This window comes from Chelonia mydas, chromosome 1, assembly GCF_015237465.2.
Source record: "Chelonia mydas isolate rCheMyd1 chromosome 1, rCheMyd1.pri.v2, whole genome shotgun sequence".
NCBI classification, from domain to species: domain Eukaryota; kingdom Metazoa; phylum Chordata; order Testudines; family Cheloniidae; genus Chelonia; species Chelonia mydas.
In genome coordinates, this window is record NC_057849.1 from 272632928 (window position 1) to 272647973 (window position 15046).

General features: G+C 44.3%; 1 protein-coding gene across 5 annotated transcripts in view; it reads right to left on the bottom strand.

Annotated features, from left to right (window-relative positions):
* The window catches only part of LRRIQ1 (leucine rich repeats and IQ motif containing 1), a 167751-nt gene extending 155647 nt beyond the window's left edge, over nucleotides 1-12104 (bottom strand). For 3 of the 5 annotated variants that reach the window (XM_037885640.2, XM_043546886.1, XM_037885650.2), the window contains exons 1-2: nucleotides 11909-12047; nucleotides 5382-5515 (exon numbers count right to left, since the gene is read on the bottom strand). In XM_037885640.2, coding sequence (XP_037741568.1) covers nucleotides 5382-5513 — 132 coding nt within the window. In that variant the 5' untranslated portion in view covers nucleotides 5514-5515; nucleotides 11909-12047. Of the gene's footprint in view, nucleotides 1-5381; nucleotides 5516-11908 lie in introns of those variants that run through there. The other 2 variants (XM_007069607.4, XM_043546892.1) reach the window with 2 other exon arrangements.
* Nucleotides 12105-15046: the final 2942 nt, after the last annotated feature.

A 15046-nucleotide genomic window follows, 5' to 3' on the forward strand; every position in this document is an offset into this window, starting at 1 on the left:
GCATGCAGTATTCTTGGTGTTCTTGAGGAACTTTCTGATTTTGATGAGGTTGGAAGTACTCCAAGAAAATGAATAGTAGGACTTGGTGGTCTAGAGTAGACCAGACTGTTTAGTCTGGAGAAGAGAAGACTGATCGGGGACATAACAACAATTTTCAAGTACATAAAAGGTTGTTACAAGGAGAAGGGAGAAAAAATGTTCTTCTAAACCTCTGAGATAGGACAAGAACCAATGGGCTTAAATTGCAGAAGGATGGTTTAGATTGGACAGTGGAAAAACTTGGAAAAACTTCCTGTCAGGGTGGTTAAGCAGTGGAATAAATTGCCTAGGAAGGTTGTGGAATCTCCATCATTGGGGATTTTTAAGAGCAGGTTGGCCAAACACCTGTCAGTGATGGTCTAGACAGTGCTTCTCAAGCTATCTGATGTGGGGGACCAGCAATTTTTTTTTCCCCAATGTGCACGCAGACTGGCAGCCAATGGCTCGCGGACCAGCACCGGTCCGTGGACCACCACTTTGAGTAGCACTGGTCTAGATAATACTTAGTCCTGCCTTGAGTGCAGGGGACTGGACTAGATGACCACTCAAGGTCCCTTACAGTTCTATGATTCTATGAATACTACATATAATTCTAGGCATATACCAGAATTATGTCTGTCAATGGAATGCAGCGTTGTTGTAGCTGTGTTGGTCCCAGGATATTGGATCGATTGCTGTTGGTGGAAGGTACAAGCTTTTAGCTTCTTCCTCGGGTATGGGGAAGGTAAGCAGGTATGGGGAAGGGAATGTCTGCAACACCGTGGTTACCTTTCTCATACCAAAGAAGAGCTCTATGACGCTAAAAGCTTGTACCTTCCACCAACAGAAGTTGGCCCACAATAAAAAGTATTACCTCGTCTACCTTGTCTCAATCAACTGGATAGAATTCAGAAGACAGCTTAAAAAAAGCGGGGAGAGGGGGGAAACTAAAGGGATTAATTTATATGGAAAGAATCAAAACTCGGGAAGTATTGTACAAGACAGCGTCTTCTTGCAAAATTTGCAAGCCAAATTTTTAAGACCAAAGATTAATTTGGTTAACATCACAACTTTTATCTATCTTATCATCTTTTAAAGTTCACCCATCTTTAACATCGAAAGGTTCTGTCAAAAATTACAATCCACTGGAATTTGATCTTGTGACTTCAGCAGAATGCCCGACCTACCAATTTGAGTTTTCTGAAAGTCAGTTTGCAACTCATTCTATATCCCATAAATAGCTTTCTTTTAACACATGCCCTTTTAAATACACAGTTCACAATAGGTATTTCTTTAATATCAGTTTATTTCAGGTGCTTATCTGTCACTTCAAATTTACATTTTCATGGAGCTCAATTAATAGGAGTAGGATACATTTGAAGGAAGTTTTCCTCCAGGGAATAAATATTAGGAAATAGCGCATTAGTCATCTAGACTTTCTCATATCTGTACTACACCAGGGTGGGCAAAAATCAATTATTTCTTTTTTTTTTTAAATAAAAATCAGATTTTTTAAAATTTAAATTGGATTTTTTTTTTTGATAAAATGCTTTTTGAGGAAAAAAAGCAATCTAAAGATAGTTTTAATTAAGACACATTATAGCTCAAAGATATCTCATCATGGAATAGAGATTATAAATTCTAATTCTATAGTATGAGACAATATATTAATGTAATGTTTAAGAAAAGTTTTGTAAATGAGTTCCAATTTTATGGGGTTCCAGGGGCTTCTGTATAGATTATTTAGGTTAATCTTTCTATCTATTCAATGAGACTCAGTGCTTAGTCTAGAAGATACCATCAGAGATGCTTAGTTACTTTGGCCTGATCTACACTGGGGCGGGGAAATCGAAGATATGCAACTTCAGCTACGAGAATAGCGTAGCTGAAGTCGACGTATCTTAGATCGACTTAGAATCACTTACTTCGCGTCCTCGCAGCGCGGAATCAACGGCCGCCGCTCCCCAGTTGACTCCGCTTCCACCTCTCTCCGTGGTGGAGATCTGGAGTCGACAGCAGAGCGATCAGGGATCGATTTAATCACATCTACATGTCTATCGATCCCCGATAGATCGATCACTACCCACCGATCCAGCGGGTAGTGTAGACGTGGCCTTTTGTAGTTCTCAAACTGGATTTGTGTCTCCAGAGATAACATGCTTGTTAACAGCAAAAATGTTTTTTAAATAAATAGATAAATAATATAGAGAGGTGAAAAATAACAGACCTCAACCCTACTGTCCCTTTACAAATTTGTGTACACAGAGCCAATCCCTTACCTCTTTCTAAGAGACTGCAAAGTTTCAAAAAGTTCCAATGAATAGAAGATTGTTGGGGGCAGAAAAGATCTGGAGAAGGAGAAGAAGTCTGGAGATAAATGTGAGAAGGGAGGGACAGGCAGTAGAAACAAAAGTGAAACTGTTTGAGCAGCATATTCCAGAAGTCTTGAGGTCTTTCTGAGTATAACCTTCATAGATTTGAGATCTACCATACCATTCTCTCACTAGGAGGGAAAACCTATAATGGCAGCAGGCCATAAAAGAGTTCCAGTTTGGAAATATTTTAATGAAGTTCCTCTACCTGTGGGTAAGACAGGGATGCGTGAAAAATGCAAACAGTACAACAAAGAAATGCAAGGCCTGGTTGTCCGAATGAAATAACATCACGAGAAGTGTTCCTTCTCAGGAGGAAGCTGCGTTGAAGATGATGAAAGGAACATGTCTGAACATGCAGGATCTTCAGGTCGGTAAAATTTTTTATTTCATACTTCTTTCTTAAGGACTGCCTGTCTTCACTCTGGACTATTCTTGAATTCTCATGTTTGAGCAAAAAATATAGTTGTTACTCTATGGTACTATCATTTTAGATGCAGTTTGATAAAAAAAAATAAATAGCTGAAATAGGCAGATCTTCCTTTTACAATTTCACCTTTAAAGTAGTATTGAGTGTCAGTGAACGCAATGAGTAAATGAGCAGTATGGTAATAATAATTAAATAACTACCGTACATTGACTTATTTTGTTTAGGAGAATCCATCCTCAATTCCAGGATTCTGAAGATTATCCACCTTCAAGATCACCATCATTTTCCAATAGTTTCAGAGTTATCTGCCAATGATAGTGTTTTAGTCACATCATGCATGTCACATAGCCACAGTATATCACCTGTAGCAGAAAGAAAAAAAAAAGTCTCCTTCCTCCATAAACAACCATAGATAAATTTGTGATAAGAATCAGCAGATTACAAAAAGAAGTAATTGATGAAAAAATTCCCCGGTTTGTTTATGCAACAAACTCTCCTTTCTGTATGATTGAGAACCCACACTTCATTAACATGGTTCAGTCATTAAGACCAGGATACAGTCCACCCGATGGAGCAGATGTCGCAGGCAAATTGCTGGATAAGTGTATGAAAGAGAAATTGAGCAGTGTGCAAAAGGTCTAGAGGGTGAAATTGTTCACCTGAGTCTTGATGGGTGGATGTCCTCAATGATCCTGTTGTGTGTGCTTGTGTGACAACAGAAGAAGCAGATGTCTTCCTTACAGAAACAATTGATACCTCAGGAAATGCACACACAGCAGAATACTTACAAGAAGTAGCAGTAAAAGCTATAACAAACTGTGAAAAACAATTCAAATGTCTAGTACGCAGCTTGGTCACAGACAGTGCTGCAAATGTATCCAAGATGAGAAGAAATTTAGAACACAGTCCCCAAGCTAATAACATATGGTTTCAGTGCTCATTGGATGCACCCCCTAGCCAAAGACTTCAGTGTTCCAGAAATAAAGCCTAATGTTGAAATTGCAAAATACTTCCGTAACAACCACTTTGCAGTACCTGCTCTGAAAAAAGTGGGAGGAACCAAGCTAACTCTCCCACAAGACTTGCGATGGAACTCAGTAGTGGACTGTTTTGAGCACTATATCAAGAACTGGCCTAATCTGATGACAGTTTGTGAACAAAATCGTAAAAAAATAGATGGCACTGTCACAGCCAAAGTTCTCAACATTGGGCTTAAGAGAAATGTTGAACATATGCTGAGTCCCCTGAAGCCTATTTCTGTCGCCTTGAACAAAATGCAGGGAAATAGCTGTTTTATTGCTGATGCTGTTGAAATTTGGAAGGAACTGAGTGAGATCTTAATAAGAGAAATATGCAATGACAGAGTTAAATCACAAGCATTAAAAAAACGAATGGGACAAGCACTATCTCCAGCTCATTTTCTTGCAAATATTCTCAATACTCAGTACCAAGTCAAACCTTAACTGCTGAAGAAGAGGAGTTGGCTATGAAATGGACATCCAGCAATCAGCCCTCCATAATGCCAACTATAATAAACTTCAGAGCAAACCATTCAAGAAATATATGTTTGCTGATGATGTTTTAAAGAAAGTCAAACCAGTGAACTGATGGAAATCACTTAAGCACTTGGATTCAGAGACTGTTGAAGAGATCATCTCACTTTTAACAGCAGTAGCTTCTTCTGCTAGTGTAGAAAGAAAAATTTCTTCCTTTGGACTAATTCATTCCAAATTGAGAAATCGTTTGGGACCTGAAAAAGCAGGAAAGCTTGTTTTTCTTTTCCATATTATGAACAAACAGGAAAATGAAGGTGAAGACGACTGAGTTAGCTGCAGAAGCCAATATTTTAAGTTTCTCGTGTTGACCTGGCTGACATAGTTGATTTGAAATATTTTTTTTTTTAAAAAAAGTTATTTTAACAAAAACAAACCTGATTTTATAAAAACTTGAATGTTTAAATTCAAAAATTCATATGCTTGTTTTGTTAAAATATCATATGTTTGCTGTTGAAGAAAAAAATCCAGAATACATATTGTTGTTGTTTTAGTTAAATAAAACAATTTATATGTCTGTCTGTTGATGTTCTCCTCCTAATACATCATGGCAAGAAAATCCTCCAAATATTAATGATTAACCTGTTGAATTGGAGATAGTTCACCTCCCAATGACTTCATAAATATCTGTTTCAATTACCTTTGGTAAATGAAATAACCAAACAATCATTCATTTTCTGATATATCTGTAAAACTAATCTGAAAAGTTTTCAAAATAAATCACTTTAAAAATGTATAGTGTGTACCTTCTAAAAATGAAACCTACATCTATCTCTGAGTTGTGAAGAATATGTATTAAGGTTATAAAAACCAACAAGAATGCACTTTTATGTAGAAATCCATGATTAAATTGAGTCTTCCTGACTAGTGATTTAAATGAAATCCACCCTATAGTACACTTCCAAGTACCTTAGAAAAGCAGGAATGCAAGAGGCCTCCACAAAAGACACACATTTGCCATGAAAAGTAAAGGAAGTACTCTCCCTCCTGTTTCCATTAAACACTTACTGTTTCACCATCACTCCAAGCTTCTGCTGATAAATCAGTGTTGAAATCATCCGCTTCAAGGGAAGTAACACTGATTCTGCTCAATTCTATATTTATTTCTTCTTCAAGTTTTACATCATCATCATCTTCCATAGCTTTCCATAATAAAATTGTAACAGCAAAAAAGGAAAAATAAAATGGAATACATTAGTGGATATTGACAGGTTTCAGAGTAGCAGCCGTGTTAGTCTGTATTTGCAAAAAGAAAAGGAGTACTTGTGGCACCTTAGAGACTAACCAATTTATTTGAGCATAAGCTTTCGTGAGCTACAGCTCACTTCATCGATGAAGTGAGCTGTAGCTCACGAAAGCTTATGCTCAAATAAATTGGTTAGTCTCTAAGGTGCCACAAGTACTCCTTTTCTTTTAGCGGATATTGTATTTACTGCTAGATTTGTGGTAGTAGCAGGTGTCTCAAAAAGCTCTAAAACAAAACAAAAAAGCATCCATATCCACAATAAGGCTCCAACTATGACAAGACTTACACTTAACTTTAGACACATGAGTAGTCCCATTGATGTCAATGGAATACTCACATTTGTAAAGTTAAGATTTGGCTGTACTGGGACCTAAAACTCTATATTTATCAATCTGTTGAGAGAGAAGGATGCACACAAATAATAAAATATATTACCTTGGCCCTGTTCCCATGAACATTTACATGTGTGTAACTTTAATTGGCTTCAATGGGAGGAATTACTCAGATGAGCAAAGTTATATGAGTTTAAGGGTATGTCTGCACTGGAAAAAAAGGTGTGTCCTTAACTCAGGTTAGCTAACTTGGATTAAAATAGCAGCAAAAACATGGCAACTCCAGTTAGCAGTTTAAGTCAAAGCCTAAAGGGGAGCCTAGGAATGAACTTAAGCTGCTAACCAAGTTGCCACAGTGGTGGGTAGACCATGCTAATTTATTTATATGGCAGTACACATATCTGTGGTTTCTTACCAACCTTCAAAGGACCACAAAGAGCATTACCTTCAATCACTGACCATATTAAACAAAACACAGTAAACATGCATTCCCATTTGGCATCAGTTTAGTCAGCTATGGATTTAGAGCAAGGGTGGGCAAACTTTTTGGCCCGAGGGCCACATCTGGGAATAGAAATTGCCTGCAGGCCATGAATGCTCACAAAATTGGGGTTGGGGTGCGGGATGGGGTGAGGTCTCTGGTTGGGGGGTAGGGGCTTCAGGATGGGGCAGAAATGAGGTGTTCAGGGTGCGGGAAAGGGCTCCGGGCTGCAGACAGGGGAGTGGGCTGTAGGGGGGTGGGGGGAAGGGCTCTGGAGTGGGCTGGGGATGAGGAGAGTTTGGGGTGTAGGAGAGTGCTCCGGGCTGGGACCAAGGGGTTCGCAGGGTGGGGTGCGGGTTGGGGTGCTGGAAGGGGCACAGGCTCCAGCTGGGGGTGCAGGCTCTGGGATGGGGCTGGGGATGAGAGGTTTGGGGTGCAGGAGGGTGCGCCAGGCTGGGATTGAGGGGTTTTGCAGGCAAGAGGGAGATCAGGGTTCGGGCGTGGGGGGAGGCTCTAGGCTGCAGTCTCCGGGCGGCACTTAACTCAAGGGGCTCCCAGAAGCAGCAGCATGTCCCTTCTCCTGCTCCTACACGGAGGTGCAACCAGGTGGCTCTGCACGCTGCCCCGTCCGCAGGCACCTCCCCAGCCGTTCCATTGGCCGCGGTACTCGTAGGAGCCAGAGGGGGGCCATGTTGCTGCTTCTGGGAACTGCATGGAGCACCCCCCCAATCCTGCTCCCAGGTTGGAGTGCCGGAGAGGGGCAAGCCACAGACCCCACTCCCCAGCGGAAGCTCAAGGGCCAGATTAAAAGAGCTGGCAGGCCGTAGTTTGCCCACCCCTGATTTAGAGTATGGGCAGTGCATGTGGATCTCTATTTTTTAATAAAGAGAAAAGGAACTTCACAAGATTATCCCAACTACACACTTTACTCTCTAACAGGAATGAAGAAAAACAATACAACACAGGAAAGAGTTTGCTTAATAGTTTGAAATAAGAAAAGCATCCCAGAACAGCCTATTCCTGTGGATTTGGCAGGAGCTGCTGTAACCCACACACCTCCTGCGTGTGGTTCTCTATCCTATGTAGTAGCATTGAGACCACTTAAAGAGAGATTAATGAGTCTGCTACTGCCTTAGCTAACAATCACATGCGGTAGAGGCTCACATATTCAGCTCCAGAGGTCCCAAGTTCAACCTTGCCCACTGACGACCAGAGTCTGTCGGTGTTACATTGCCACTTAGGATGAACAAAAAAACATGCCAACCCTATACCCTTTCCTATTGGTACTATTAAGCATAAACATAAATAATCAGTATCAATATGCCTTTCATCTGTATACTTTACACTAGTTTACATATGAAGGCTAAGATAGATACTGCAAGAAGTGCACAGTGAAATGGCACACCAGATACAATATAGCACACTTTGGGAGTTGAGGTTTTGGGACAGGAGAGCTGATCTAGGGAAAAAGGTGAGGAGGAGCTTGGTGTCCTTGGGCCATTCTGATTCTATTTTTATTTTAAATTTGTGTACGTTTAGAATGTTTCTGATAACTTCAGTGTGTATATATATATTATATAAAAATACAAAACCAGTCCAGAATGGCTAGAGGCCATTTAAGTGGCAAGCCTGAGGGTACCAGTAGGGTTTTGAAAGTTTGAGCTAGAATAACTCATACATCATTCTTTTCATTCCTTAGGAAGGATACAACAGAAAGTTTAGCAAGATTGCTTAGGGCTTGTCTATACAGGTAAAAAGCCTAGAGTAGCCTGTGTACATTAGCTATTCTTTCTTAATTCTCTGTGTGGAGGCTCTTACTCCACACCCTTAAGAGTCCAGAGTAAGAGCCTCCACACAGAGAGTTAGGCCTGGTGTACATGTATTACATTAACCTAGCTTTGTTGTTCAGTGCTATGAAAAGTTTCACATACGAGTGAAATAGTTAGGCCCTGGTGACCTTCCATCTTGAAGAGATGGGTTAACCACATCACCAGAAAAAACCCTTTATCAACATGGGAAGTGTCTATGCTACAGCATTACAGCAGCTGTGCTGCTGTAGAGTAGACATTGCCTTAGTGCAGAGTACTTACCGTGCTTTAAATTCACACCCTGGTTCGCTGCACCCTAACTTCCCCCACATAGACAAGCCCTTACATTTCCTCCTGATTTCAGGTTTCACAAAGAAAACAAACCAAACTTTAAAAAGAGCACTTAGGGAGGGTGGAGAGGCTGCATCCTGGGATTTTACACCATTAGGACAATTTATAAAGCAGACAGCACTTATTTAAATGTGGGACTGCTTCACGCAGATACATTCACGTGCAGCAAAATCCCTCTTCCCTCGACTCCATCAACGCAACTGCAGCGCTAATCGTGATCATGGGTAATATACTATCATAGAAGGATTCTAGGTGGACTCCTCCTGAAGGTCGAAACAGCAGACTGGACTTCTATATAGAGTGCTTCCGCCGACGTGCACGGGCTGAAATTGTGGAAAAGCAGCATCACTTGCCCCATAACCTCAGCCATGCGGAACACAATGCCATCCACAGCCTCAGAAACAACTCTGACATCTTAATCAAAAAGGCTGACAAAGGAGGTGCTGTCGTCATCATGAATAGGTCGGAATATGAACAAGAGGCTGCTCGGCAGCTCTCCAACACCACTTTCTACAAGCCATTACCCTATGATCCCACTGAGAGTTACCAAAAGAAACTACAGCATTTGCTCAAGAAACTCCCTGAAAAAGCACAAGATCAAATCCGCACAGACACACCCCTGGAACCCCGACCTGGGATATTCTATCTACTACCCAAGATCCATAAACCTGGAAATCCTGGGCACCCCATCATCTCAGGCATTGGCGCCCTGACAGCAGGATTGTCTGGCTATGTAGACTCCCTCCTCAGGCCCTACACTACCAGCACTCCCAGCTACCTTCGAGACACCATTGACTTCCTGAGGAAACTACCATTCATCGGTGATCTTCCTGATAACACCATCCTGGCCACTATGAATGTAGAAGCCCTCTACACCAACATTCCACACAAAGATGGACTACAAGCCGTCAAGAACACTATCCCCGATAATGTCACGGCTAACCTGGTTGCTGAACTTTGTGACTTTGTCCTTACCCATAACTATTTTACATTTGGGGACAATGTATACCTTCAGATCAGCGGCACTGCTATGGGTACCCGAATGGCCCCACAGTATGCCAACATTTTTATGGCTGATTTAGAACAACGCTTCCTCAGCTCTCGTCCCCTAATGCCCCTACTCTACTTGCGCTATACTGATGACATCTTCATCATCTGGACCCATGGAAAAGAAGCCCTTGAGGAATTCCACCATGATTTCAACAATTTCCATCCCACCATCAACCTCAGCCTGGTCCAGTCCACACAAGAGATCCACTTCCTGGACACTACAGTGCTAATAAACGATGGTCACATAAACACCACCCTATACCGGAAACCTACTGACCACTATTCCTACCTACATGCCTCCAGCTTTCACTCTGACCACACCACACGATCCATCATCTACAGCCAAGCTCTGTGATACAACCGCATTTGCTCCAACCCCTCAGACAGAGACAAACACCTACAAGATCTCTATCAAGCATTCTTACAACTACAATACCCACCTGCGGAAGTGAAGAAACAGATTGATAGAGCCAGAAGAGTTCCCAGAAGTCACCTACTACAGGACAGGCCTAACAAAGAAAATAACAGAACGCCACTAGCCGTCACCTTCAGCCCCCAACTAAAACCCCTCCAACGCATTATTAAGGATCTACAACCTATCCTGAAGGATGACCCAACACTCTCACAAATCCTGGGAGTCAGGCCAGTCCTTGCCTACAGACAGCCCCCCAACCTGAAGCAAATACTCACCAGCAACCACATACCACACAACAGAACCACTAACCCAGGAACCTATCCTTGCAACAAAGCCCATTGTCAACTGTGTCCACATATCTATTCAGGGGACACCATCACAGGGCCTAACAACATCAGCCACACTATCAGAAGCTCGTTCACCTGCACATCCACCAATGTGATATATGCCATCATGTGCCAGCAATGCCCCTCTGCCATGTACATTGGTCAAACTGGACAGTCTCTACGTAAAAGAATAAATGGACTCAAATCAGATGTCAAGAATTATAACATTCATAAACCAGTCGGAGAACACTTCAATCTCTCTGGTCACGCGATTACAGACATGAAAGTTGCAATTCTTCAACAAAAAAACTTCAAATCCAGACTCCAGCGAGAAACTGTTGAATTGGAATTCATTTGCAAATTGGATACAATTAACTTAGGCTTGAATAGAGACTGGGAGTGGCTAAGTCATTATGCAAGGTAACCTATCTCCCCACCCCCCCCCCACGTTCTTGTTAAACCCTGAATTTGTGCTGGAAATGGCCAACCTTCATTATCATACACATTGTAAGGAGAGTGGTCACTTTAGATAAGCTATTACCAGCAGGAGAGTGGGTTTGTGTGTGTGTGTGGGGGGGGGGGGTGAGAAAACCTGGATTTGTGCTGGAAATGGCCCAACTTGATTATCATACACATTGTAAGGAGAGTGATCACTTTAGATAAGCTATTGCCAGCAGGAGAGCGGGGTGGGGGGAGGTATTTTTTCATGCTTTGTGTGTATAAAAGATCTTCTACACTTTCCACAGTATGCATCCGATGAAGTGAGCTGTAGCTCACGAAAGCTTATGCTCAAATAAATTGGTTAGTCTCTAAGGTGCCACAAGTACTCCTTTTCTTTTTGCAAATACAGACTAACACGGCTGTTACTCTGAATACTATCATCTTGCCAACCCTCACTGAGGTCTCAGGAGTCACAAGCTATTTGATGTTTTTTTCTGGCAGACCCAAGCGCCTGGGAGGGTTCCAGAAGCTCAGCCTTCACTTAAAGCCAAAAAGTGTCTCGTGGTTCGCGGAGAAAAGATTTGAATGTAAAGAGCCACAAGGCTCAGGACCAAGAAGGCAAATACAAACAGCAGCCAAGTTATTACGTTAAAGATATCCAGGGGTTCAAGGCAGGTGCTGGCGAAACAGCCCCTCCCCCGGAGGGGGGCCGGGGTGGGGGGGGGGGTGAGAATCCCACGGGAACAAGCCAGGCTCTCAGCCTGCGGGAGAAGAGACTTCCCTTCCAGGCAAGGCTGGGCTCCCCCCAGCACAGCCCCCGGGGGCCCGCCCGGCTCATTTTCTTTCGAGAGGTCCCGCCCAGGACTACAACTCCCAGAATGCAACAAAAAACCGCCCTCGCAGACCCTACAGCTCCCGGGCGACAAAGATCGGCCCGACCAAGCCCTTGTGCATGCTGGGAGTGATAGTTCCTCCTCCTCCCCCCCATCCCCGGCGGACCAGCCGCAGCCCCCAGGATCTCGCCGAGCAGTCCCCGTGGGTTTCATGGAGCGGGTCGCCTCCCGTGGCCGGTGTCAGGCCCCTACCCGGGCCTCGGCCCTTGGAGACGCCCCGATCCTGCAGCTCCGGGTCACGCAGACCTCTCTACAAACCCTCCAGCTGCGCACGCTGTGGTGTTAAACAAGAAGCGTAACCATGGCACCGGCACACTGGGGGCCGGGCGAAGCCTGTGCTACGGCACGCCGGAAGGGTCGAACCTAGTGTGCAGCGCTCGCTTGCATTCCAGCCGGGGGAGGGGAGGTGAAGGAAGAGAGAAACGCGGTTGCAGGCTCAGGGGAAACTCTCTATCACCAGCCCCGCTGGGCTCCCGTTAGCAGCTCTCACCCCGCCTCCAGCTTGAATATTATTTCACCCCCCCATTATTTTCTTACACTGATTGGCCTGTGGCATGGGAAATAGATTTGCCAACCCCACGCATTCACAAATCATGAGTAGTCAGCCCCCTTCCTCCCCCAACAAATCATGAGATTGGTTTCGCAATCATGAGATTTTTATAAATAATTAATGTTGGGTTTGTTAGTTTTTGTCTTCTGGTTTGTGAGCTCTTTAGCATCGTGTTTCTAAGCTTTTCTCTGCACTGATAGCCAGAAACATACTTTAAAAAGAAAGTTGTGATTCTCAAGTAATCACCTGAATTCAGGAGCTGGTATTCTGAGGGAAAAAATACAAATATTATTAAACTTGCAATACAGTTGGATGGTATGTCAATACTAAAAGTATTTACAAAACTTGTCCTTTTGAAATCCATCCTGTCTCCCCCAGCAGTCTGTAATAATATGTAACAATTTTATCCAAATCTAGGGTTGTCAACTTTCTAATAGCAGAAAATCGAACACCCCTGCCCTGACCCTTCCCCGAGACCATGCCCCACTCACTCCATCCCCCCTCCTTCCATTGCTCCCTCTCCCCCATCCTCACTCACTTTCATGGGGCTGGGACAAGGGATTGGTGTGCAGGAGGTGAGGGCTCCAGTTTGGGGTGCAGGCTCTGGTGTGGGGTCAGGGATGAGGGGCTTGGGTTGTAGGATGGGGTTCAGGTCTGGAGCAGGAGGTTTGGGTGTGGGGAGCAGGCTCTGGGAGGGAGTTTGGTTGCGGGAGGAGACTCCGTGCTGGGGCAGGAGGTTAGGGTGCGGGGGGTAGGTGTGAGGGCTCCAGCTGGGTGTGTGGGTACTGGGGTAGGGCCGGGGATGAGGGGTTTGCGGTGCAGGAGGGGACTCTGGGCTGGGGCAGGGGGTTGGGGAGCGAGGGGGGTGGGCTCTGGGATGGGGCTGGGGATGAGGGGTTTGGGCTGTAGGAAGGGGCTCATGTCTAGAGGCAGGGGGTTAGGGTGTGGTGTGGTGCAGGCTCCGAGAGGGAGTTTGGGTGCGGGAGGGGACTCCGGCCTGGGGCAGGGGGTTGGGGTGCAGGAGGGGGTACGGGGTCCCAGTGGTGCTTACCACAGCTCCCAGGAAGCGGATGTCAGTTATGGTACTGCCAGCTATACACTTACATAACACTGCTCTGATCATGAAGCTCCCGCTTGGCTGCTGCTAACCTGTAGGCACCTTAACTCACTAAGCACCTAGCATTCCACTGTAAAAGTTCCCTAGATGCCTAAGTTTTAGATCAAGGGTCATGTGTGCTACTTCCCCATTCTAGGCGTTTGGAGGCCTATCTCCCTCCTAAGCCCCAGAGCAAATCACAAACTAGGGGAAGACAGGCATTTGGTCGCAATGGATACCAATTTGTGATTGCATACCAACTTAGGCACCTATCCCTATGAGAGGGCTGAGGCTTAGCATACACCCTCTCGTCGGCATCTCCCGTTGGCTTCCTTAGGCAGCTCCTTGCTTAACACGCTGGCTTTTGTGGATCACATTCTTAGATGCCTTCCCCTCTCCCTTCATGGTATAGGGTGCCTACATGCCTAATTCAGCTTCATGGATTGCTGTGTTGTTCCTGGGATTTTCTAGGCGCCTAAAAGTTAGACGCTGTGATGCTCAGGGCTGCAATGCCTAAGATCCTTCATGGAGCCCACCCTACGAGACTTGTCCCTAATGGACAGTCACATTTGTCTAAAGTCAGTTACCATCCCCCATCTATAAAAGTCTAAGCAGAAAGAGCATGAATCCTGCCAATTAGAACTGAGATACTTTAGTAGAGCCCTATGGGGAAGACTGTAGAGTGTCTCCTGCTTTATTTCTGGATTAGCACTGCATCTTTAGGATCTGAACACCCTTTGATTAGGCACAATACAGCAGTGAAGCAGAGAGAAACCAAGGCCTAGATCCTGTAGAACAAAGGAGCCGTACTTGGTGAAAGTCTCCAGGAATGGGAGTGAGAGTTGGGAATAAGGTTGCATTATACCCTCTTTGTGGCTCTACAATCCTGGAGCTGGAAAATGCTACTCCAGCTCCTTGTGGAAGACAGAGCAGCCTGAAGATTACTCTATTTTATGCCAACTGCCAATGGGAGCTTTTCTGCCAGTAACGAAACAGACAGATATAGGGAGATCCCAGCCATGATATCTTTTGCTCTGCCCTATTCCTTATGCAGGGCACTAGGACATAAGGTGGTATTATTAGGAGATGATACTCCACTGGTCAATTGAGATGGATTTAAGTCTGCTTCACTGTGCTTAAATAGATTTAACAAGATGGATAATCTCATCCTAAGGGTCTATCCAGGAGGACTGGCAGGAAAAGTCATGTGAACAGAGCTGAGGGAGGACAATCAAGGAGTCTTGAGGAAAAAGGGTTGGAAAAAGGAGTTGAGGAAAAAGGAGTATTGCAGTTTTGGTGCATCTGAGTTCCATTTAGTTTTAACCTAATGGCTCTAAGGAGTGCTTATTCTTGCTTTCATGAGCACTAAATTCACTCACAACATATATAGATAACAAACATACTCCGATTTTTTTTTTAAATAACCTTTACTTTCTACCACCTTCTTTGGTGGTACGAGTAGTGATACCGAAAAACAGTGAGATTTATCACATACTTGTAATATTGCATGGCGGCCAGGGAGGCTCCGTGTGCTGCCCTTGCGCCTGCAGGCATCGCCCCCACAGCTCCCATTGGTCATGATTCCTGGCCAATGGGAGCTGCGGAGCCACAACTCAGGGCGGTGGTACTGCACGGAGCCTCCTTGCGCCTTTGGGCCAGAGGGACCTGGCAGCTGCTTCTGGGA